Source organism: Toxorhynchites rutilus, chromosome 2, assembly GCF_029784135.1.
Source record: "Toxorhynchites rutilus septentrionalis strain SRP chromosome 2, ASM2978413v1, whole genome shotgun sequence".
Classification (NCBI taxonomy): Eukaryota; Metazoa; Arthropoda; class Insecta; order Diptera; family Culicidae; genus Toxorhynchites; species Toxorhynchites rutilus.
This window is the reverse complement of record NC_073745.1, coordinates 1,806,904-1,833,014: the sequence shown is the minus strand read 5'-3', so window position 1 is coordinate 1,833,014 and position 26,111 is coordinate 1,806,904. Positions and strand designations below refer to the sequence as shown.

Here is a 26,111-nt window from a genome sequence, read left to right as displayed (position 1 = left end):
TCACTTTATGTTGCACTCTTTAAGTGAACTGGTTATCTTATCGCCATTCATTGTTAGCAGGGAGAAATCCTTCCACAACGCATCTCCGTCCGAGTTGGTTTTTAGTTCTGCTTGGATTTTTTCCCAGACCTTCTTTTTTGGATTCAATTGTGCAACCTCGGCTTTAGTATTATTGAATCCTTCCGCGATAATCCGTTCACCAATCTTTGCACTCTCCGGAACGATCAGTGGTTCGTACTTGTCCTGGTTGAAGGCGCACAGCACAAGACCCTCACTTTCCACGCCCCTTATTTTGGATGATTTCATGTTGGTGAGTGTCACCACGGTGCGACTTCTCAGATCCTCCAACCCGTAGTAAGCCATTAAATTGCTAACGATCGATTTCTTCGTGTCGCTGCCTATATCCACACTCAAGATGCAAAGCGTATCGGCGTCGGGATGTATATTCGCCTCCATGATTTTACCAACCTTAAGTTCCATCTTGTCCGGCGTATTATCACCGGTAGCTTGCGCAGCTGCCTTCTTATTTCCACCACCTCTGGTGGGGTAAGCTCGTTCGGTGAGCTTCCTATGAAAATCATTATCGAATGCCTAAAAAAAAAAGCAACTTGATGTATGCTATAAGTCAATTGTTGTTTCTTGGAGTGCATCATTTTTTGACATAACCGGTCTTGTCGAGCAATGTCGGCATGATCCAATAGTCTGTGGATCGGTGTGGCGCTTGCTTCATTTAGAATCCGAAATCACAAAACCAGTTGCATCTCGGGAGTAGTTAGAGGTACAAAAATGTTTTTTTATATTTAAATGCAGATAATTTATTGTTTTTTTTTTTCAGAAAAAAAACTATTCCGTTACAGTTTTGATGAATTTTCGTACTCCTGTTCGGATACCCTCCATCGAAGTTTGGGCTCTCTGTCAACCTAAGCGGCCATTTTATTCAACGATCTCTTTATGTCTACTGCATCCCAAGTCACTTAGCACCATTCTTAAATATCCGCTTAACAATTGCCCAACAGTTTTAGATTGGACGGAATCGGGGGCAATTGGGAGGATTGATTTTTCAATGTAATCAACCCCATTGTCACGGAACCACTGAAGTACCTCACGACTTTAGTGGAAGCTTGCCAAATCTGGCCAGAACTCCATCGGAGCTTAGTGAGCCTTAATAAACGGAAAGAGACGTTTCTGCAGGCACTCTTCCCTATACATTTTCGATTTCATTGTCTTGTTTTTGACGAAAACTTCGGTTTTCTGTCCACAGCTGCAAATCCCTTGCCAAATCAAGAACTTCCTGGCAAATTTTTCAGCGAAAACGAACTCAAATTTGCATGGCGCTTCCTCTATGACAGTGGTCTTATAGAATTTCAGGCATGGGAGCTGTATGTATTCTTCGTATTTCGTCAAAACCTTGTCGTACAATTTCCGAGAGCATCTTTTGGCCTTCAGATTTTGCCTCAGCATCTGTTTTGTTGCTTGCGGGCACGGAAATTGCGATAACCTGTTCGTATACAGATTCTCCGGATGGTACCTGGATTATAGTTGTGATTTTGACGATGTCGGCTTCCATATTGCATAACCTTTTCAAAACAGAACGGATCAACGTGAAATATTTACAGTCAAAAGAAACAAGTAATTCAAACAATTTCCTGTCAAAAGATTCCAGATACGCCTACTACGACCGCGGCTATGAAATGAACAGTGATTTCGGATTCGAACTGATCTTAGCACGACGTGTACAAAAATATTAAAGGATCTATGTCATTTATTGACGATCATATGCTACTGTACGGAGGCTGAGGTGAGAAACAAAATAAAAAAATGCCCAAGAATCAACAAGTATCATATCAAATGTTGGCCTGTGTCGTCTCAATGGAATTGCGTTTTAAGTCTCAGAGATGATCGGAATGGGCCATTTCTGGTAGTGTCACATTATTTGGGCTTCCAGTGCGTTCACCATCCAAAACACTTGTGCGACCACGCTTAAGTTTACCGACCTAAATACGAACAATCGCATACGATAATGCAGACTCATCTGATGTTTTATCAAAATCTTTTTTGATATCAGATACTGATAAGGTTTTCAAATATGTATGCGAAAAGTTTGCACTACTTGTTAGGAATTTACAGCAAAGAGAAACATTTGCTGCACATAATAATAATTATGTTCTCAGACAGATGAAAAAATTGGAACTTATCTTCCCACTATACAAAATGTCACCCAAAGCAATTAATTGCGAGTTCCTGTTCTCTCATAGAGCTCAACTTAGTCAGTTCAAGTTGAATCATCTTAATTTGCAAGTGGAACATTATTGAACCGAGCAATAACAAAAACAATAACTAATCAGACATTCTGTGGTCAGAGTCTCCAATGTCAAGAGAATATATATATACTTGTAGTAGAGGATTCACGTACAGCATGACAAATTACGTCATCGACCACACACTTAATAGCCTCCCCTATTCCTTCCGTAACATCCACTTAATCATTCGACTCGTTCGCAGTTGATTTTGTTGTTTTTGAATGAACACAGCACTAGAGTCCTTCTTATCTAGTGACAGCGTATTTTGAACCTCGATTACAATTATTGCTTAAATTTAATCGAAGCTAGTAGCTACGCCAGATAGTCTCTTTGCTCAACGACTACTCATTCAATGAGTTCGTTCATTAATCTACACCTTGATGCACCCCATCCATCTCACGTTTACTGACTCGTCAAGCCGCTCAACGGAATCAGTTCGCGTATCGCTGCGGTCACACCGCATCAATATCGTAGTATATCAATACACTTGGTCGAGGCAAGGTGCAAGTGCTTAGTCGCGATTGTGAGTCACACGGTTCCAAGCGAACGTCCGCGCGGTGAAGTTATGACACCATGGCCAATAGCCTAAAAATCAAACCAACTCGCTGCTGAGTCATTTCTTCTGCAAACCCGTGGTCAGTTAATTGGCTCATTAAAGGGAGCGCCGATCGCAGTTTAACTTTCGGTGTGGTCCAGAGTGGCACGTGTCATTGATTCATTTTTCGTGCGGATGCTTGATCGTGCTGCAAGTCGACTAGAAATAGAACCATCTCTATGTGGCTGGAATGCGATAAACATTTGCTAGCGAAATCGCGTATTTAGATAAGATAAGACCGCAAGATCGCATTGGTGGCTGATTCAGCGCTTGATGTAGATAACTAACTTAGTTTGCTTGATCATTCAATTCCGATAAGGTGCGCATTATTTGTGATTGTTGTAGATTTTGTAGATTTCATCGATATGGTGGTTTCCGATAGAGGAGAATGTGGAGGAGAGCAAGCGCCACCTCCTCCACCACTCCCAACGTTCTTGTCAGTGAAATCGAGCTCGAGAAAATCTAGAAACACGCAAGGAACTGGACATGATCAACTGCTAGCGGATATCCGCCACGGAATCGCATTGAAACCGACTAAAACTAGAGATAAAAGTACACCGGCTTACATTAAAAAACACAACGTAAGTTCTCATCAGTTCTAGATACTATCGAAGATTTTTTATTGTTGAGAATTCGTCTTCAATGGCTTAGCAAACTACACACAAACGCAAGTTAAGAGAGTTTATGTTAAGGTTTTTCTTATTATCTATCGTCGAGCTCAATGTCATCACATGATGCGCGAATTCGGTGGGAACTTTTTGTTTTCTATACGCGGTATTATACAGGTGTCTTGTCGCTCTTTTCCGCGCTTCACGGTTCGGATGAATTGAAATTGTGATTGTGTGTTATTGACGGCGGAGTATAATGAGAAGAGAAAAAACAGTCATTTTTTGTAACCGTATCTCATTTCGGTCTCAGTTTATCATCGCTCATTGGACCACTTTGTTGATCGTTTAAGATGCCGTGAAAGGCAGTGATTAGCGAAATCACTCAAAATTTGAGAGATTTATTCGATGAAGGTGGCAATTAGTGCGCAATGCAATGGGAAAGCAGACTGTAGCAAACATTTGGTCCAGTTGGTTCGTTGTTTTGTTGCTTCTGTATATTTCAAACTATTGTCACACTAATTATGATTCTGTTCACTGTGGTATAATTTGCAAATTTTCACAGTTTGAAGTTGACAATGAAGACATTAGAGCGATGTCAGACTCCTTTCTCTTGACATGTTATAAAGTATATGTTTTAATAGCTGCTCATAAGTCTTGTTCCAATGTCATCTAAGTTGATAAGCCCTGAGAATTGAATTGCTTTCATAGCATGAGATTTTGGAAAATCTCAACCACCTACATCACGTTTAAGATAACAGTCTCCAAAACATATAATCATTACGTGGTGCGTATCAAAATAAACGAAAGCCTTTATAGAGATACATATCCCCCAAACATTTTGCCATTTTTATCAGTCCTCAACCAACGAAAGACAGTCAATTTGTGGAAATGTTTACATCGCTGGGGAATGTGTTCAATGAAATCACAATTCTAGTTCAATTAAATCGATCACATCTTGATGTAAATACACGGGTTCTTGATTGCCATTAGATAAAAGGCTGTTTATCACACATTTCGCCAAGTATCGACGCAGATAAACCATAATTCGACCTCGATTATTTGAAATGTGTCATTGATTCAGCACATTGTGCGCGATAAGGCCTTTTATATATGCGTAAATTGCAATAATCTTCAAATAGACTAATGTTTACTACTTGACACAAGCTATTTTCATCTGTACAGTCACAATATTTGCAAAGAAAAAGCTAGTTCCATTGTATTTTATCAGTCGTTGTAACGAATCAACTCTGTTTTTTTTTGTTTGCGATGGAAAACAGTAATACTGCGGCAAGTGTAAACTCGCCTTTTCTGACCCATTCGAGGTGTTTGACAATCCACTTTTAACAATTCATGAGCCAGCCAATTTATCTAGTTTCTGTTGGGAAAGCATTCAATGACTTAACTGTTGGAAGCAGCAACAGGGTCGCGATGAAAAGGTAGTGATTCAATCGATTTGTTTTCACGCTCTTGATCGTGGGATAGGTTTTGATTGCATTAGCATTGGTGTTACTTTCTCAAAGTTTTCAAAATCAATTTAGATCTTATTGTCCATCTTACTTCTCAAAGTTCGTCGTCCACTCGTCCACCTCCAAGACGACAAACTAAAGTGTTTACTTATACTTTTCTACACATAAGTGGTTGCTCATCGTTTACGATGGCGCTACTTAGGAATCTCTATCTGATAACACTTGATATTTTACGTATTCAAACTTGTCAAGGGAGCCTGGCCGATTTTTACTCTTCATTCCAAAGTTGCAGCTTTGAAACCGCGTCGGTTTAAGCTAAAATCGCAGCCCACATACGTTCATTCATTGTTAAAATAACTTTTTTTCTACAAACATCAATTCAGATCGGTCGAACCTATATTTGATCCGATACAGGTGTTTTTTTTTTACATCCGTTTCTAGTGTGTATTTTTTCATCTGGTGCGCTGCGAGCGAAGTAAAGCTCATAAAAAGTGGTGCGCTATCGAGAAAATCCGGCAGCAAGACACATCATCACACACGCTACACAGCGGCGGCAAGTAGAAGTTTATTTTCCTCTTTCTTCTTCCATCATTCTGTATAGCTTCTGTGCTCGATTTATACCATTGTTTAAACTTTGTGTTTACCAAATCGGCAAGCGTTGGCATTAGGGGTGTCCATTTTGATACATCACTGTTGAACTATTATTGGAACTTTTTTCATTTTCAAATTACACATAATAACAAAAATTGAAATAAATAAAATTTTCAACAATAACTAATATAAAAATATAATTTCTTTTACTAATTTATATTTTCCAAATTATTATATTCTGTTCATATCGAACGGTTGTCTACTTCTTCGTTTTTATTAATATGGCAGAGGGCGGGGAGGATCCCCCATCCACGCCAAAGAATATATCAGATAATGAACCTCCTCCTGAAGAGCAGGAAGATGAAACAGAAGATGAGGAGGAAAATTCTGTTTACGAGATAGAAAGCTCTGAAGATGAGGAAAAAGACGAGAAGCAGGATTTTCGTCTAAAAGAATACCCTGATGGCGCCAAGGGCCCATTTATCGTATACTTTAGACGAAAATCCAAACCTCTTAACGTCATTCGCATCTCAAAAGAGTTGACACAGAAATTTTCCGAAGTTACCGAGATTACACGGATGGGGCCAGACAAATTACGAGTTGTCGTCTCCAGCAGAACCCAAGCGAATGAAATAACGCGCTGTGATCTCTTTGCGATCGAGTATCGCGTATACGTACCCTGTTGCAACGTTGAAATAGACGGTGTAGTAAACGAAAAGGGTTTGACTCGAAAAGAGATACTCGATGGTGTCGGTCGCTTCAAGAACTCTTCACTTAAAAGTGTGAAGATTTTTGCATGCGATCGACTGAAATCTGTGTCACTTAAAAATGACAAAAGAGTCCTCAATCGGACAAACTCTTTTCGTGTGACATTTGAGGGTTCCGCCCTTCCTAACTATGTTGCAATAGGTGCACTTCGTTTACCTGTTCGGTTGTTTGTACCCCGGGTAATGAAATGCAACAAATGTATGCAACTCGGTCACACGGCCGCCTATTGTTGCAACAAAAAACGTTGCGCAGATTGTGGAGAGAGCCATGATGAGAATCCTTGCCCGAAAGAACGCAAGTGTCTTCATTGCGGCGGGACTCCTCATGATCTTACTCAATGCCCGGTGTACATACAACGAGGGGAAAAAATCAAGCGTTCCTTAAAAGAACGTTCCAAGCGGACTTATGCAGAAATGCTTAAGAGTCCCGTTCCAACGACTCAGGACAATCCCTACTCCATTCTGCAGAACGACGAGCCTGTCGCTGACGCTCCCAATGCAGGATGTTCTGGTACATCGCAGGGTGCCATCAGGAAAAGAAAAATTACCTACTTTCCATCACTCCCCAGAAAGAAAACCGAAACTTCCCAAGTTGGAATGAAAACTCGAATCGAACGTGCTGAGAACAGACCGAAGCAAGTACCTCCTGGTTAAAGCGGTTCTTCTACTAACCAGGGGTCCTCAGCACTTCCCGGAGCAGCACCCAACACGTCTGCTCCTTTTTCGCGGTCGAGGCACAGCCACAATCTGGCTTGCTTGCGCTTTCTGACCTGGTGGACAACATTTTAAATGCTTTAAATATAAACGACCCTCTTAAAAGCACAGTATTATGTTTGCTTCCGATTGTGAGAACATTTTTGAAAGAAAAATGTGGTTTTTTGGCAGCGTTCATTTCCCTCGATGCCTGATTCAGTGCAAGAGGTCAAGGATTTGACCACTGTAATACAGTGGAATTGCAGAAGCATCATTCCTAAACTAGATCAGTTTAAATTTTTAGTTCACAGCTCTAACTGTGATGTATTTTCTCTCTGTGAAACATGGCTTTCTTCAGCCGATGAGCTGAATTTCCACGATTTCAACATTATTCGCCTCGATCGAAATGACTCGTTTGGTGGCGTACTATTGGGGATTAAAAAATGTCACTCCTTCTATAGAGTCACTCTCCCATCGATGACAGGCATTGAAGTTGTTGCTTGCCAGACACAAATCAATGGCAAAGACCTCTGCATTGCTTCGATATATATCCCTCCCAGAACTACGATAGGCCGCCATCAGTTCTTTGATACTATCGAGGCAATGCCGGAGCCGCGGTTAATCTTAGGTGATTTCAACTCCCATGGAACAGCATGGGGATCACTCTACGATGACAACCGTGCCACTTTGATTTATGATCTGTGCGACAACTTCAAATTGACAGTTTTGAATACTGGGGAAGCAACTAGGATAGCCAACCCTCCTGCACGGGAAAGCATGCTAGACATATCTCTATGCTCTTCTTCGTTATCCCTGGATTGCATGTGGAAGGTAATCCAAGATCCCCACGGTAGTGATCACCTACCAATAATTTGATCGATCGCTAATGAATCAAGCTCTCGTGAGTCAGTCAATATTTCGTATGACCTCACGAAGAATATTGACTGGAGAACATTTGCGGAAATAATATCTGAAGCAATTGTTTCAATGCATGAACTTCCTCCACTCGAAGAGTATAACTTTATATCGAGTTTGATTTACGAAAGCGCACTTCAAGCTCAAAAGAAACGTGTTCCTGCTACCACTTTCCGACGTCGTCCTCCATCACTTTGGTGGGACAAGGAGTGTTCAAAGGTCTACCTTGAAAAATCATCCGCTTTCAAAAAATTCAGGAAAACTGGATTAGTGGAATGGTTTCGAAAGTACCAAGCTCTAGAAGCCAAACTAAAAGGTTTGATTAAAGCAAAAAAGCGTGGATATTGGCGGAAGTTCGTCAATGGTTTGTCAAGGGAGACCGCTATGAGCACTCTTTGGAATACGGCTAGGAGAATGCGTGGCTGGAACCATACAAACGAAAGTGAGGAATACTCTGACCGTTGGATTTTTAACTTTGCAAGGAAGGTTTGCCCCGACACCGTTCCTGCACAAAACGTCGTACGCGACATTCCACTTCAAAGCGATTATGAGAATTTTTCGATGGTGGAATTCTCAATTGCCCTCCTCTCATGTAACAATTCAGCTCCGGGGTCGGACAAGATTAAATTCAACTTGTTGAAGAATCTTCCCGACTTGGCAAAACAGCGTTTGCTGAACTTGTTCAACACTTGGGTCGAAACGAACAATTTGCTGTCAAATACGCAGTTTGGCTTCCGCCGAGGTAAAGGGACAAATGATTGTCTCGCGCTGCTATCTTCTGAAATCCAAATCGCATTTGCTCGCAAAGAACAGATGGCTTCCGTTTTTCTCGATATCAAAGGGGCATTTGATTCAGTTTCCATGGAAATTCTCTCAGAGAAGCTTCATAATCGTGGACTTTCACCAATTCTCAACAATTTCCTGTCAGAAAAGCACATGATTTTCTCTCATGGCAGCTCGAAATCTTCTCGTTACAGTTTTATGGGCCTACCACAAGGCTCCTGCCTAAGCCCCCTCTTGTACAGTTTTTACGTCAATGATATGGATGATTGTCTAACTAGAGACTGCACGCTGAGACAACTTGCAGACGATGGAGTTATTTCCATCACGGGTACTAATCCCGTCGTTCTGCAAAAGTCGTTGCAAGATACCCTGAACAATCTGTTCACGTGGGCCCTCAAGCTGGGTATCGAATTCTCTACGGAGAAAACTGAAATGGTCGTTTTTTCTAGGAAGCACGAACCCGCCCAATTCCAGCTTCACCTATCCGGCAAAACGATCCAACACTCTATGTTTTTCAAATACCTGGGTGTATATTTTGATTCTAAATGTACCTGGGGGAGACACATTGCGTATTTGAAACAGAAATGCCAGCAAAGAATCAATTTTCTCCAAACAATAACCGGAACATGGTGGGGTGCCCATCCAGGAGACCTCATTCAGTTATACAAAACAACGATATTATCAGTGTTGGAATATGGCAGTTTTTGCTTCCGATCAGCTGCCAGGATTCATATTCTCAAGCTGGAGAGAATACAATATCGTTGCTTGCGTATAGCAATGGGGTGTTTGCATTCGACACATACGACGAGTCTCGAAGTTTTGGCAGGAGTACCCCCGCTTACTCTTCGGTTCACAGAACTATCCTACAGATTTCTCATCCGTTGCAAGATCATGAATCCATTGGTGATTGATAACTTCGAAAATCTATTCCAACTGACTCCTCAGTCAAGTTTTATGTCTTTATACCATGAGTACCGTACCCACGACGTGCACCCTTCACCAGGCATCTCCAACCAAGTTTGCTTCCCATACTTCTGCAATTCCTCTGTCATTTTTGATCTGTCCATGCGACAAAAAATCCATGGAATCCCAGATCACCTACGCTCCGATTCTATTCCGCCGATATTTTCGGCAGAATATGGGAAAGTTGGATCTGATAAAATGTGCTTTACTGACGGTTCATACATAAACGGGTCCACTGGCTGCGGCTTCTTCAATGAACATTCCAGTGCCTCTTTCAAACTCAAAGATCCTTGTTCCGTGTATGTCGCTGAACTGGGTGCGATATATTACGCATTAGGGATCATTGAAACATTGCCCATCGACCACTATTTTATTTTTTCAGACAGTCTCAGCTCAATAGAGGCAATCCGCTCAATGAAGGTTGATAAACGCTCATCTTATTTCCTAACAAGAATAAGACAACTATTGAGTGTTTTGGTCGAAAAATTATTCAAGATTACCTTAGCATGGGTTCCCTCTCATTGCTCGATTCCGGGGAATGAGAAAGCGGACTCGCTAGCTAAGGTGGGCGCTTTAGAAGGCACACTTTTTGAAAGGCAAATTGCCTATAATGAATTTTTCCACATTCCTCGTCAGTATACGCTCGTAAGTTGGCAGCGCATGTGGAGTGGAGATGAGTTCGGTCGTTGGTTACACACGATTATCCCTAAGGTCTCGACGAGGGCATGGTTCAAGGGATTGAATGTATGTCGTGATTTCATTCGCGTGATATCTCGGTTTATGTCCAATCACTACAACCTAAACGCGCATCTCTATCGCATTGGGCTCGCAGCAAACAATCTTTGTGATTGTGGCGACGGCTACCACGACATCGAGCATGTTGTCTGGTCGTGTATCCGGTTCCATGCTGCTCGCTCTCAGCTCTCTAGAGCACTGAGAGCACAAGGCAGACAATCGGAGATCCCCGTCCGGGATATCTTAGGTAGCCGTGATCCTGATCTTCTGTTTCATCTATACCTGTTCCTCAGAAACGCCGATGTCAACGTTTAATGATGTTTCCTTCGTTGCGTCCCCGTTTCATATCCCTCCTATCCGATCTATAAACTTTTACTTAGTCGCGGCAATACATACACACACTATTTACAGATACACGGGCCAAAGGTTGTGCAGTCCACTGATGACAACTCTACACGAGCTGATGATTGCGCCGGCTAGTGACCATTCTATCCTGGATTCCTCGAGTCGAGAAAGACGCACCACGCTAGATATGGGGTACAGACTAGGGGGGCGTTGCTGATTAATGGTCAGCTGCATCCCAATAGGAAGTATCCCGTGTCGGGCACACGTACAGAGCATCGAAGACTGCGACATACCAATTATGAGAACACCTGTAATACTAACCTCGAGTCAACCGCGAGTAATCGGTTACATATTACTAACATAGTCTAAGCAAACATTGTCAAAATATTGAACTCCCGGCCCCGTTAGGCTGACGCCATATGAGCCTTAATAAAATATATATTTGGGATAAAAAAAAAAAAAAAAATGTGATCGGCTTCCCGGGGAAGTCATTTTCATCTCTTATTCTTCATAGCTCGAGGTACAGGCAAGATTCACTGAATAGTCCACATAAAGGTCCAATTTTTGGAAAGCGTAATGGTTTTCGTTATTGAATCATACATGGGGGTGATACATCTTCATTATTTACCCCACCAACGTTATTACTTCCATCTTTATCTTGGTCCTCTGCTTGGTCCTTATGCTTGTTCATCGAAGTGCTACCCCATCAAGCCTGGTTTAGAGTTCCCGTGAACGTGAAGTTGAACAGGTGGTGGAATAGTACGATCATTGCACGGTGAACTACATTGCGAACAAACTCAAAAAATCGTGGTGAATAGAATGATTTTGTTCACGTTCACGTTCATATTAAAAGTTCGGCAGTAAACGAGAAGTAAATAAACATCGATCTTCAATAAAGTAATTCGGATAAAAAATACAGTGGTTCACGAATCAACCCGAACCAACGAAGTTTTTCAACCCGCGCAAAGATCCGATTGCATAAAATTGTATCCATATCAAAATTTTCATTGAAAACTTGAGAATCGCTAAATATATCCTTTTACAGTTCACGGTGGAATAATTTTCAGAATGGCTTGGGACATTCAAACGTGAACATGAACGGGGAAACATTTTGACGTCTATATTCACCACTGTTTTCACGTTCACGTTCACCGAAGTCGGTGAACTATGGTGAGTTCACCAACATCTCGATTCCACGGTGGAAATTCACAATCGTTGTGAAATATTGAATTAATCCACTTTTATCAATATGAATTGTGTTTAAACATGTTTTTCAACTAGAAAATGTTTCTTCCTATCGTTTCAAGATGTTTCCCTCGCGTTTTATATATGGACTGATAAATTAATATTGGTGTTTTATTGTTGCAAATGTTGACCGTTGACCGCCACAGTCACCGGTGACTGGCACCGAGTTTTCGCTCAGGCTGCATCTGTAACCGGTGACTGACAGTATAACGTATGATAATGAAGTTAGTTACCTATAAGCATATAAGCTTAAAAGCATTCCCTTTCGAACAAAAAAACCTTCCACTACGATGAGAAACGTTGGCCCTAATATGTTTTAAATTTCATTTCATTTTATTCATTGCTATACTTGTAAAGTAAGATTTTTTATCTTGTAAATTTCTACAATCGGTGTCTATGTTGTTCTAACCACATTATTTCAAATAAAAAAAAAACTCTTAACTGATTACAATTAAATATACATATAAACAATTAAACAACTAAATATATCATATATGCCCGTTCCATTCTGCCTAATTCCTTCTGCCTATCCATTCCATACATTCACGATAGAATTTGGCAGCTGATTGTATAGTTTTAATGTAGGTTGGAGGCTGATTCCACAAAGTAATTGCACGAACGAAGAAGGTACTACTGTAGTGAGAGGAGTTATGTTGCGGTACGATGTAGTGTCTTACTCGAGAGCTTCTGAATGGTTGCAACTTTTCAGAGAGGTAGTTTGGACCTTGATGGATAATTTTGAATAAGGTAACACAACTTCTAACTTTAATGAAATCAAAGAATGAACAGCCCAGAAGCTGCTGTTGTAGGTGGCTTACACTGTCATATATTGATAAGTTAAAAACCCAACGCACGCAATGATTCAAGGCAACTCTTAAACGATTTAGAGCACTAGCAGAGGCATTCAAAATTAACTCTGATCCGTAAAAAAAAGTGTGGCCTCAAAAGTGAACTGAAAAGCTTCACGTTTGTTGAAATGGATAACATACGAGCCGTAAGCCTTAAATGTCTCAATCCGGCATAGATTTTCGCGTATTGGGAGTTAACTTGGGAATCCCATTCTAAATCACGCTGAAAAATTATACCGAGATTAGAAACTTTATTAACATATTCAATAATATCATTATTAATTAGGCTTGGTAATTCAATACGTAGATGCCGTCTGGAAATGAACATGGCTTTCGTTTTGGATGAATTTATTGGAAGAAGATTCCTTAATGACCATAGCGAAACATTTCTCAAATCATTGTTGATTGAACAGATCATTTCGTCGACAGATGCATCAATTGAGCAATGATATAATTGAACATCATCTGCAAACATGTGAATCCTGCAGGTTTGTAGCACTGAGGGAAGGTCATTGATGAATAGAGAAAAAAATTGGACCCAACACTGATCCTTGAGGAACACCTGATAGTATACTGATGGGTGCAGAGAGTTTACCATCTATATCAACCACCTGAGAACGAGCACTTAAATAAGATTTAACCAAATATACAGCCTTACGAGAGAATCCGAACTGGTGGGATAATTTTTCCAGTAGTTTGACGTGAGAAACCCTGTCAAATGCTTTGGCAAAGTCAATAGTTATTAAGAAGGCAACTCCCCTTCTATCAATAAATTTGTGTATATCATCGTGAACTTTGAGCAATGAAGAAGTTGTACTGTGCCCTGATCGGAAACCTGATTGGTAGGGACTGAGCAGGTCAAATCGATTTATATACTCTTGAACCTGGTTTTTAAGGATCTTTTCGAAAGCCTTAGACAAAGAGCAAAGGATGCTAATGGGACGAAGATTATTCAAATTTGTGCCTGTTGCTTTTTTCCTAATTGGAATTACTTTCGCGATCTTCCACGCCCGAGGAAATTTACCACTTGATATAATCAAATTAAACAGATAGGAAATTGGAGCTATAACGAAGGGCAGGATTAGCTTAATAAATTTTAAGGGAATTCCATCTAAGCCAATAGCATTGGAAGTTATAGATGAGAGAGCCGCCACAATTTCCGAGTTACTAAAAGGAGAAAAATTGAAACCATCAGCGTTCTCATATGGTATCGCTGGTAATTCGCAGTCTATAGTGAAGTTTTCCCCAAAAAATGTATTTACTTCATCGGGAGAATTGTTAAACTTTATGCTGTAATTAGAGCTACTAACAACATTCAAATGCTTTACTTTTTTCCACATCTCTTTGCTAGAGTTAGCAGATTCCATGAAAGTACTTAAGTAGTTACGTTTAGCCTTGTTTATCAAATGAGTTACACGATTACGTAACCTTCTAAACTGCATGTGATCTTGTTCATTTTTTGAAGTGACCCAAAGTCTGTACGCAACATCTCTCTCAATCATTGCGTTCAATATGTCATTGTTAAACCACTTTGCTCTTGAGTTGATCCTCACTGGTCGTAGAGGGACAAAAAATTCAAAGAAACTTACCATATTCGTATTAAAAAAGTCAAGAGCTAAGTCGGAATCAGTAATACTATATAGTCGGGACCAATCAAAATTTACCAGCGTGGTTTGTAACAAAGAATAATCAATGCGATTATAATCTCTAAAAAACTTCTGATGACCTTCATCACTACGAATTATGTTGAGGGATGAGAAAATAATATCGTGTTGAGAGAAACCAGGAGCAGCAACTTGATTGAAATTTAGTACGAAATCAGTGTCATTTGTTATCAATAAATCAATTAATGAACTTCCACTCGAATAAAAGTGTGTTGGCTCATTGTTGACGACGGTAAATCCATAATTTTCTAAAACGCTACAAACGCTTAAATTGTCTATAGATTCGCTATAAAACCATGGCACTCAACGTGTTAATAATGCTGCTGCAGCTCTGGTATGGCCATAACGAAAAAAATATGTTGTTGATCCTCTCCAGCAGATTTCCTGCAGCGTTACGATGTCAAACTTGTGGTCGTTAATTGTTCGGAAAGCACGCGAGTATTTTTGATCGTCTATCCAGTTTTTCCTGGTGTAAACGTAAATTCCTGTAATTCCGTTAACTTTGTAGTTTGTTTGTTTGACCTCAAAACGACAGCATATTATTTTTAATTTGATTCAAATACATAAGTAGAAAACTTCTTCAAAACTCCGGAAGTTGAAATAGGTCGTTTGTATGGAATTCATTTATAGAGTTTCAGATTTTACAAGATCAAGATCAAATGGTAATGGTAATGGTATTGTATTATAGAGACTTTAAACTTTTTCAGTTCATTCGTCTCTAGCCTTGAGAAAGGCCCTTTGAAAACACTACTCTATTTTACTCCAGCGCTACCACCTCCGCCCTCTTGCCTTGAGAAAGGCACACGATCCCTCGCCGTCCAGCCCGTCCAGCAACGATGTTGTCCAGTCGGTGTCCACACAAGGAATGTGATGAAGATCAAACAGAATTGCGAAGCTCTTTATAGAAGCTTGTTCTTTTTGCACGAATTCTCAGATCCACGCTCTGATTAAACTTGGGGATTGTTCAAGCAAGTTCTTCTTAACTTCCTCCAATTAGCGCTGGAAGCTTAGGTTGTGGTCGAGCGATATACCACGAATCTTCAGCGTTCTACGGCCCTTGTCCCTACATCGGTCTCATATCCAAATATTCTCGGGTGACCACCTGTAACGTCCCGAGTGCAGTTCAAATCGAGTCGCTTGCCAGGTTTTTGTGGTTCCAAGAACAAGAAAACCCCCGCCGAAAGGCTATGCTGTTTGGGGGAATATCCAAACGAAAAAAAAAATGAAAAAAAGGAAAGCATGAGTTTTTCGGGTGTATTGGTATGAGGGTGTCCATTATGGCAAGTTGTTTAAATCTAAAAAGAGGAGAAGCACTCGCGTTGCCATACATCCAATACATAGAAAGAAGAGAGAATATCAGATCCACACAGGAGAGATTGTGTTTCTGAATATCAAAATAACGAAACGAGGGGCTTCCAAAAGTCGAAATCAGTACCGTGCTATACTCATCAATGGAGAAACTTCTGTTGTAGGGTTTATCAGGATAAGGAATCACCGGGACCACGAAGCTACTGATAGCACTAGTGCCCACTCTTTGTCGCCGAATAAACTCGGGATAATATCCGGAGATTGAGGACAATTCCGTAAAATATTCCCCAAGCGTGTTCGCTGTATCTGTCGGATCGCTAAGAGTAGTGCCATCCACTTACAAAATATGGTGGCTCCTTCCCCAAGCATTCGAGGGAACTTGGTCTGTTCGACAGCATTGTTATTGTTGTTATATAGTATTGTTATATTCACTTGTTTAAAATTTATGTGCATAGGAATCTTATAAATCAGTCATTATTCTACTATAAAGATGTCTTGAAGTAATTATTTTCTCATTGGCACCAACATTTTTCAGAAGAACCTTACCGTTTCGACATAATATTACTTGAATAACTAGATGCCTACAGATTGAGTATAGGATATTTGCCGTTTTTGGCACCACGTATCGACAAAATTGCTCTAAGTGCTCAAGTCAAGTTAGGTCGTTCAGTCTCTTTTCTTTCAGGGTAGTTTATGAAATATTTCACAAATCAATGAAATATTTCACTTACATGACAGCTGAAATCCTCCTCTTTATTTCGATGTCCAACATGTTTACATACTTCTTCAGTTTGGTAAAATGGAGTCGAATCAAGTGGAAATACGCAAACGCATTTGCGCAAAATCCAACACTGTCGGTTCGCGATCTCGCCAAAAAGCTAAAACTGCCGAAGAGTACCGTGTTTAGTGTGTGCAAATCGTTTGACCAGCGCTTAACTGTGGATCGGAAGGTTGGAAGCGGAACAAATCGAAAAGTTTGCTCCCGACAGATGGACCGAAAGGTGGTTGCCATTATTGAGAAACATCCCAAACTTTCAGTTAGAAATGTGGCTCAAAAGGTTGGAAAATCAAAATCATATGTACAAAGAGGCATGGCAAAGGCATGGACTGAAGGCGTACAAAGTGAAAAAGGTGCCCAATCGTGATGATAAGCAAAGTTTTACTGCAAAAAGCCGTGCTAAGGTGCTCTACACCCAGTTTTTGCAAAAATGTTCATGCACCATAATGGACGATGAAACTTATGTTCTCGAAGACTTCAAACAGCTTCCGGGTATCGCTTTTTATACTGCAATGCGAGGGAATGCCGTAGCCGAGTGTTTCCGGATCAAGAAGCAGTCTAAGTTCCCCAAAAAGTACTTGGTTTGGCAGGCCATATGCAGTTGTGGCAGAAAATCCAATTCTTTCGTTTCTACCGGCACTATTAACAAAGATGTCTATGAGAAGGAATGTCTCCAGGGGCGGTTGCACCATTCACAAGAAGCCACGACTCTCCAGCGTTGTTTTGGCCAGATTTTGCCTCTTGTCACTATGCAAAATTCATCCTGGAATGGTATAATGCACATGGGGTCAAATATGTGCCAAAAATAGCAAATCCGACGAGCTGTCCAGAACTTCGCCCAGTGGAAAAGTACTGGGCTCTGATTAAACGAAAGCTATTCGAAACTAAGAAGAAAGCGAATGGCATTAATGATTTCAAGAGGAGATGGAAAAGCGCCACCGCCAGCATATCTGAGGATACCGTACGGAACCTAATGGCAGATGTTCCCAAGAAAGTTCGTGAATTTTACAGACAACGTAATTAACATCGAAGTAAGCTTTCCTTATTTTAGATATAAGTCTATTTTACTGAAATAAACAATCGGTTTTGTTGTATTACGTAAATTTTTGTTCTTGGTGTCCGAAATTTAACGTGGACAGGCTTTCAGAGAAGTCAGCCTATAGTGGACGCAGTTTTTCTTTTCTTTTCAACATCTTCTACTTGGGAGTCAGTACACGCGCTAGCCTTTTTACAGGAAAGTAGTTCTAAATCGTTGATCTGTTTTTTTCTACGTTACTGTCCTAAAGCGTTATCCGAAAGCCACACTATTCTCGAAAAATGTTTTATCTAGTGCGACAGAACGTTCCTAATGGACAAATGCTCTCCATTGTACCGTCTTCTGCGTTTAAGGAAAAAGTTGAATCGTCGCCATATAAAGGGTGTGTCACATCAAATTGCATCACGGAAAAAACGTTGTAGAAATTCGCCCAGTAGACCGATCCTTTTGAAAATTTTAGACAGTAAAATAAAAACTATTAAACAACTTTTGGCATTTTCTTTTTATTCATACTTCGAGCCCAAGCCCGTATGCTCGTACCTTCCTCTTTACCCCGTCCATAAGGTTCTGTACAACGTCAGGTTGTAGTTTTTTTTGAACAGAAATCCATTTTCTCTTGAAGTCCGCCTCCGAATTGACAACTTTTGGGTTCTTCCGGAGGGCCTGCTTCATAATCGCCCAATATTTCTCTATTGGGCGAAGCTCCGGCGCGTTGAGCGGGTTCATTTCCTTTGGCACGAAGGTGACCCCGTTGGCTTCGTACCACTCCAACACGTCCTTTGAATAGTGGCACGAAGCGAGATCCGGCCAGCAGATGGTCGGGCCCTCGTGCTGCTTCAATAGTGGTAGTAAGCGCTTCTGTAGGCACTCCTTAAGGTAAACCTACCCGTTTACTGTGCCGGTCATCACGAAGCGGGCGCTCCGCTTTCCGCAAGAGCAGATCGCTTGCCACACCATGTACCTTTTGGCAAACTTGGATAGTTTCTGCTTGCGAATCTCCTCCAGAACGCTGAATTTGTCCTCTGCGGAGAAGAACAACAGGCCCGGCAGCTGACGAAAGTCCGCTTTGACGTAGGTTTCGTCGTCCATTACCAGGCAATGCGGCTTCGTCAGCATTTCGGTGTACAGCTTCCGGGCTCGCGTCTTCCCCACCATGTTTTGCCTTTCGTCGCGGTTAGGAGCCTTCTGAACCTTGTATGTACGCAGGCCCTCCCGCTGCTTGGTCCGCTGGACGAATGAACTTGACAAATTCAGCATATTGGCGACATCCCGGACCGAACTTCTCGGATCACGTCTAAACTGCTTAACTACGCGCTTGTGATCTTTTTCACTGACGGAGCATCCATTTTTGCCGTTCTTCACCTTCCGGTCGATGGTTAGGTTCTCGAAGTATCGTTTTAGTACTCTGCTGACCGTGGATTGGACGATTCCCAGCATCTTACCGATGTCCCGATGTGACAACTCCGGATACTCGAAATGAGTGCACAGGATTAATTCACGACGCTCTTTTTCGTTCGACGACATTTTTCCAAATTTACGAAAAATTGACAGTGAAGCATGGCCAACGTGATCTATACACTCTTATCTGATTATAAGCGAAAGCTGAAGATATAATTCCTAAAAAATAAATTTCTACAGCGTTTTTTCCGTGATGCAATTTGATGTGACACACCCTTTAATCCAATTCCGAAACAAATGAAACATTGTAGAGGCACATTTGATGATTAGTGAGTAATATCATGTTGATTGTTTTTATATGTGTGTGATTGAATGTAGGAGACTCCAAGCAAAAAATACCGACATGATATGAGAACGAAGAAAGATTAGATTATATTATCATTCGTCACCTACGGCTTGACTAAGTTAACAGCATTCAGTTATTCGAACGACGTCGTGAAACACTCAATATACTCAACATTCCTCTTTGTATCACCATTTCAGGGCATGAAATCGACACCATCCACACCGTCGTTGCAGTCCACAAGCGAGTGTTCTGAAGCCGCTGGTGAAATGAAGGACGCTCTTCAGAACGAACTACGAAACACACTAAGTCGCAAGGTCAAAGTACAAGACGTTGAGCGAGGCGATTGCACAAAACAGCTGGAGATCGAGAAAACGATGCAAAATAATCGAACGGAGGTTAAATTGAAGCTCAACACTAACCCACCGAAGTTGTCACCTACTCCTGCACGGAAAAATATAGTTGATGATAAACCAGCTCTATCCAGCCCTGTCCTGTTGAAAACACTTTCTAGGTACGGACCGAGCATTGATGAGAAAGCTGATATGAGTACGAAAAAGTTGGACCTTGTAAACACCACCGATTTACAAAGACCGCCAGCTAAGCCGCAACGAGCAATGCATTTCAATAATACGAAAAAGGATGATCTGCTGAAAAAGGAACTTAAAGAACCACTAAAAGTAGAAATTAGCACGTTTGAGAATTCGAGAGCTGCTCTGTATGGCACCTTGAGGAAGGTTAAGCCCCTTGGTCCGCTGAAAATCGATGTCAACGTGAACCGGAGCGGTAGCGTTAGGAATGAAATACTATCACCAGAGGTGAAAAGTGGATATGCAGCCATAAGACCTTCTCGAATAAAGACCCTTACACGACAAGGAAGCTATGTTTCACATATAGATATTGTTGATGGACCAAAAACAGTCACAAAAAGCCCAGTTCTGTTAGTAGAACCATCGCAATCAGCTCAACTGTCACCACAGTCCAGTAACTCGATTCCTTCGAAAAGCAATCAAAGTTCCCCAATACCGCCAACAACCAGAACTGTCATTCTAGACAGTAAGTTCGGCAAAACTGCTCCCATCAAATCTCCGAATATTGAAAGCAATACACACTCGAAAAAGCTTTTGATTTCCCATCCAAAGGCAAGCTTTACGCTCGGTCGTTACACCTCTCGGCAAGCTAAATCCAGTGATAGCCCCTACTCATCACCAGTTACCAAACCCGTTTTCCGCATCCTCACGGATCTTGAACAAGCAGAGCAGAGGGAAGCAGAACGAGAGCAGCTCGGTGCAGCACAAAATGGACAGCCGTGTGACGGGTCAGCTGATAAATCGTATGTCAGTTTCGCGAAAGAACTGGCCAATGCTCCGAACAATTATCCCGATACGGCAGTGAAGACGAGCACGGTTGGTGTTACGAAGAAAGGTCTCTTCTTCGAGAATATTAACATGAGAGACATCAAGATTGATATCGTAGAGAACGGACAGCTGAAGGTTGTAAATAAGTGAATTATGCTGGGTTGGTTGATTAGAGAAGGGACGATTGTGAATTCTGCGACCAACAGTGAACTATATAGTTAATTGTTAAGTTTATCATTATTATAATAAAAGCTCTATTTATACCAGCTATGCTGAATGTCTGGGGGAGTGATACATCATCGGAAAGAAAGGTCCCTCACAGTCTCCTGCTCATAGTTATCTTGAGTTTCTTGGTTTTATATACTATACTTTTTACAGGACATAGACGAGTTTAGGATTTCTGTTTTGTTTTCGTATAAAAATACCTAACGATAAGCGAATTCAGTATTTACGCTCGCATTCAGTTCATCCGAGAAAAGAATTTTCGTAACAAAAGCTATCCCTATCCAGAGTCTAGTACAAAGATGAAAAATTATACATGTGTAGCAAATGGAGAATGGAAGCAAATACTTGACCGAGCAACTTAAAAACAGCTGTGAATTCAAAAATAGAATATTTTTCCAAAGTAAGGCTGCTGCTGCTATTTGCTATATCTCGTTTGTATGTTTAAATCCTACTACAAATACTAGTTTAGCTTGCCGTTCACAAGCTCGGCTCCTTTAAATGTGGTTTCTTTTGTTAGTATTGTGAGTGTATGAGTGTATCGTTAAACCTACATATGGGGAGCACTAAGGGGGGAGATAATGACTATCGTACGTTCTCATAAAAAAAGGATAATATGGGCTCTTTTCACTTGTTGCAGTTATGCATTCTACGTTCATCTTGGATGACTTACAGGACGTTTTGTCCTATGGGCATACTCGGTGCTTCTACAGTATGCTTAAATTTTATTGCATTTTAATATCCTTTCCTCATTGTGAGGCCACATGGAATCGGTATTGACGTTCCATATTTTCGATCTCGGCCCAAATTCCGCGAACCTCTTTGAAAAGCTGTGAAAAATTAAAACGATTTGATAATTATCACAATGCAATGAATACTATGTCAAAACCCACCATCGTCAGCCAGTGTTCATCTGCTAACAGTTCGTTTAGAATAATGGTTGCAGCTTTGGACGAATCATGTGAAATCTGTTGGTTGACGCGCTTTGCGCATTCCACAAACATCATGTACTTCTGGTGGCAAATCTTGTGCAACAGCTCGAATCGCGACGAACAAATGCGACAGAGAAGGAAGTTTTTCTCGTACTGAATGCGAGTGTCCTGAAGTTGGCATGGAGCCAACGTTGCGGTATTGTAGGTTTGGCCCTGCAGTACAATTCGGACCGAAATTCCTGGCTGATGGCACGCGACACACACCGGATGATTCATGTTGGTATGGCCAAGCTCGGTCATGATATCGTACGCGGGGAACGTTGCTATTGAGGTGATCATATTCCGAGACCATGGCGTTATCTGAATTAATCGTCGCTTCCGATCGTCTGTGAGACTATCGATCGTCTGTACCCGCGACAGGAAGTAGTCGTCTATGAACAGAGGAATAAATCAAACAGTCAACGAGTACATTCCATGTAGGTCAAATTACCTTGCTCTTGGAAGATCTCCTTCAAGAAGTTGGAATCAAGCGCTTGCGATATCAATGTTTGAATGTACACTTCGAACACATCCTGATAGATTTTAGTTTCGTTCATCGACTTCTCCAGGAACTGCTCGGTGTCATCGATGGACATCTCGTTCCGCATGAACTCAACCACCGATTCCATGTGGTTGTGCACCCGAAAACGGACCGGTATTTTCACGTACAGCTTTTTACTTTCGGCATTCCATGCAGCATACTGGGAATTGGAAATCAACCAGTCGAATATAGAGAATCAAATAGGTACGCGTCAAACTCACCGTCGATACATTGCGATGAAGCGTTTTGCCGTTCTGATCGAAAGGCTCGTACTTCTGCAGTAGTGTTTTTCCGTCCACCCTCCAGATGGAAGGATAGTCCTGTACTAGTTCCGAGCGGATTACAACGAAGTCGCCAGTCTATAACGATGTACATTAGATTGACATCCATGCTAATATCCTCAACTATATGTTAAACAAATACCTGAAACTCATCGTTGCTGTTGACGGCTTGTTGTTGCTGCGAATGTGATTGAGGCTGTTGTTGGTTAACCATGGCTCCGGAATTATACTGCTGAATTTGTTGGTGTTGCTGTTGCTGCTGCTGAATGTATTGATTCTGTATGATTTGATTACCACCGATAGCCGTTGTCTGTTGGTATATTTGCTGTTGCTGTTGTTGCTGATGTTGCTGCTGTTGGTGTTGAATTATTTGTTGATGCTGCAGCTGCTGTTGAATCATTGGTTGTTGTATTGAAGGTTGCTGAAGCTGTTGCTGTTGCTGCTGCTGCTGCTGCTGATGATGTTGTTGCTGCTGTTGCTGGGGTGACGGATTGCTGATAGGATGAATAATACCTGCCGAAGTCGGTCCCCCTCTACCTGTTCCCGCCGTTAGCGCATTATTCCCCTCTTCACTTTCGTAATCATAATCTGCAATTCCGGCACCGGCAGCTGCCACTAGAAAAGTATATACACTCAGCGTTAAGTTTCTCGATATTCAAAACCGTGAGCATGTGATCGTAATGGAATATACGAGTAGCATTATAATTGTGATGGCAATTACCATTGGTTTGGTGATTTAAAGAGTTTCAATGCGGCATTATTTCGGTTGGGTTAGTGGTCCGAGTATGTTTGGCGATGATTTTTGAACATTTGAGGTGGCATGGCACGACGGGATGAGAAATAGATGGGATATCGTTTGAATGGTGTTGGCGTTTGTTTTCATACATAAAATGGGTAAAAAGAGCACATATGCACAATGACAAAGATTTCATACGAAACAATACAGAAATAACAAGCATTCAACAATGAAATATATACACAGCATGGAATGGTAATCAGATAAATGAAGTATGGATTTTTTTCTGACAAATAGGAGAGAATGATAGTGAGCTATTTTTTCAGTTTTTTTAGTACACACCTGATAAGATGTTAGATCGTGGCCGTTGTTGTTTGCCACGTGGGTTTCCTACAACATTTTTGGGCTTTTTCGCTTTCTTGCGTCCCATCATATCTTGTTCTTCTTCATCATCTTCCTGCTATTAGATGAAAGGACGAATGTTTCGATAATCGACAGACAAAAAGAGAGAAAGAACAGTTTTGAAGTAATGGAAGCAAAAAAAAAAGTGTCGATTTATATTATAACATACTTTTTCTTGGGGCGTCCACGCAGGATCGGAGTCGGAGTCGGTTGCGAAATCCGTCGGTTCCTCCACTTGTTCCAACCCAGCGGTACTACCTGGACTACGTCCGATCAACTGCTGGATGTTGGTAGTTTTAGATTTGGCCTTCCTGTTCGAAGTCTGTCGACGCTGAGGGACATTTAAAGGATCGGCAACTGAACCGGTCGGTGATGAAGTTGGAAAAGAAACTCAACATGAGGTTTGCGGAATATGAAAACAATAAATCGTCGAATATTGGTTCCGTCGAACGTCACTATTCTATAAGTTAAGTTAAACATATTGAGGGTACAAATTGAAAAGTTGAATATCGGTCGAGTAACGATAATTGTTCAATTTTGAGCGTTTATTGCTCAGTCTTTTCTTGATGGATTTACGAGATTTTTACAACAACGATGGACACTCCCTAACAATCCGTTGGAATATAGATGATTACAAATTTTTCGACAGTTAGAATAGGGTTGAAATAAAAGCTTCCTCCCATACATGGACCAATACTTGTTGATTTCTAGGTTATAGATTAATCTGTTGTTTCGTACGATGTTAAATTCTTTGAAATACCATGCTGAATCATTGAATATTATTGTTTGAGATATAAATTATTACTGCAGGTGTATTTGTCCCCGTTCATCATTAAGCCTATGTTTTTGGGATTTTCCCATTTCTCGTTTTAAAATGGTAAATTTAGAACAACTACGACGATAAAATATAGTTACCAATATGTGCTGTTGTTTAGAGTTAAACCACATATTTTGATAAGGCGTCGTGCACAAATTACGTAACGCTAAAATCCGGATTTGGGACCCCCTACCCCCCTTCGTAACGCAATTTTCTATCTCTAATAAAGGGTGTGTCACATAAAATTGTATCACGGAAAAAACGCTGTAGAAATTCGCCCAGGAGACCGATCCTTTTGAAAATTTTAGACAGTAAAATAAAAACTATTAAACAACTTTTGGCATTTTCTTTTTATTCATACTTCGAGTCCAAGCCCGTATGCTCGCACCTTCCTCTTTACCCCGTCCATAAGGTTCTGTACAACGTCAGGTTGTAGTTTTTTTTTGAACAGAAATCCATTTTCTCTTGAAGTCCGCCTCCGATTTGACAACTTTTGGGTTCTTCCGGAGGGCCTGCTTCATAATCGCCCAATATTTCTCTATTGGGCGAAGCTCCGGCGCGTTGAGCGGGTTCATTTCCTTTGGCACGAAGGTGACCCCGTTGGCTTCGTACCACTCCAACACGTCCTTTGAATAGTGGCACGAAGCGAGATCCGGCCAGAAGATGGTCGGGCCCTCGTGCTGCTTCAATAGTGGTAGTAAGCGCTTCTGTAGGCACTCCTTAAGGTAAACCTACCCGTTTACCGTGCCGGTCATCACGAAGCGGGCGCTCCGCTTTCCGCAAGAGCAGATCGCTTGCCACACCATGTACTTTTTGGCAAACTTGGATAGTTTCTGCTTGCGAATCTCCTCCGGAACGCTGAATTTGTCCTCTGCGGAGAGGAACAACAGGCCCGGCAGCTGACGAAAGTCCGCTTTGACGTAGGTTTCGTAGTCCATTACCAGGCAATGCGGCTTCGTCAGCATTTCGGTGTACAGCTTCCGGGCTCGCGTCTTCCCCACCATGTTTTGCCTTTCGTCGCGGTTAGGAGCTTTCTGAACCTTGTATGTACGCAGGCCCTCCCGCTGCTTGGTCCGCTGGACGAATGAACTTGACAAATTCAGCATATTGGCGACATCCCGGACCGAACTTCTCGGATCACGTCTAAACTGCTTAACTACGCGCTTGTGATCTTTTTCACTGACGGAGCATCCATTTTTGCCGTTCTTCACCTTCCGGTCGATGGTTAGGTTCTCGAAGTATCGTTTTAGTACTCTGCTGACCGTGGATTGGACGATTCCCAGCATCTTACCGATGTCCCGATGTGACAACTCCGGATACTCGAAATGAGTGCACAGGATTAATTCACGACGCTCTTTTTCGTTCGACGACATTTTTCCAAATTTACGAAAAATTGACAGTG

The 26,111-nt window shown here is 41.4% G+C and overlaps 3 protein-coding genes across 3 annotated transcripts; 1 reads left to right on the top strand and 2 right to left on the bottom strand.

Annotated features, from left to right (window-relative positions):
* LOC129771911 (tyrosine--tRNA ligase, cytoplasmic-like) lies at window positions 1-1,567 on the bottom strand. The gene is made up of 2 exons (XM_055776047.1): window positions 1,418-1,567; window positions 1-591 (listed from the first exon to the last, which is right to left on the bottom strand). Exons 1-2 carry the CDS (start codon window positions 1,565-1,567, stop codon window positions 1-3), a joined length of 741 nt encoding a protein of 246 aa, XP_055632022.1.
* Window positions 1,568-2,805: 1,238 nt separating this feature from the next.
* On the top strand, window positions 2,806-21,016 carry LOC129771242 (uncharacterized). Its single transcript, XM_055774687.1, has 3 exons — window positions 2,806-2,823; window positions 3,250-3,476; window positions 19,582-21,016. Exons 2-3 carry the CDS (start codon window positions 3,261-3,263, stop codon window positions 20,887-20,889), a joined length of 1,524 nt encoding a protein of 507 aa, XP_055630662.1. The 5' UTR covers window positions 2,806-2,823; window positions 3,250-3,260; the 3' UTR covers window positions 20,890-21,016.
* LOC129771910 (signal transducer and activator of transcription C-like) lies at window positions 20,958-24,725 on the bottom strand. Its single transcript, XM_055776046.1, has 8 exons — window positions 24,698-24,725; window positions 24,062-24,249; window positions 23,833-23,950; window positions 22,897-23,369; window positions 22,695-22,832; window positions 22,384-22,633; window positions 21,855-22,324; window positions 20,958-21,791 (listed from the first exon to the last, which is right to left on the bottom strand). The coding sequence occupies exons 1-8, from the start codon at window positions 24,723-24,725 to the stop codon at window positions 21,711-21,713; spliced, it is 1,746 nt and encodes a 581-aa protein (XP_055632021.1). The 3' UTR covers window positions 20,958-21,710.
* Window positions 24,726-26,111: the final 1,386 nt, after the last annotated feature.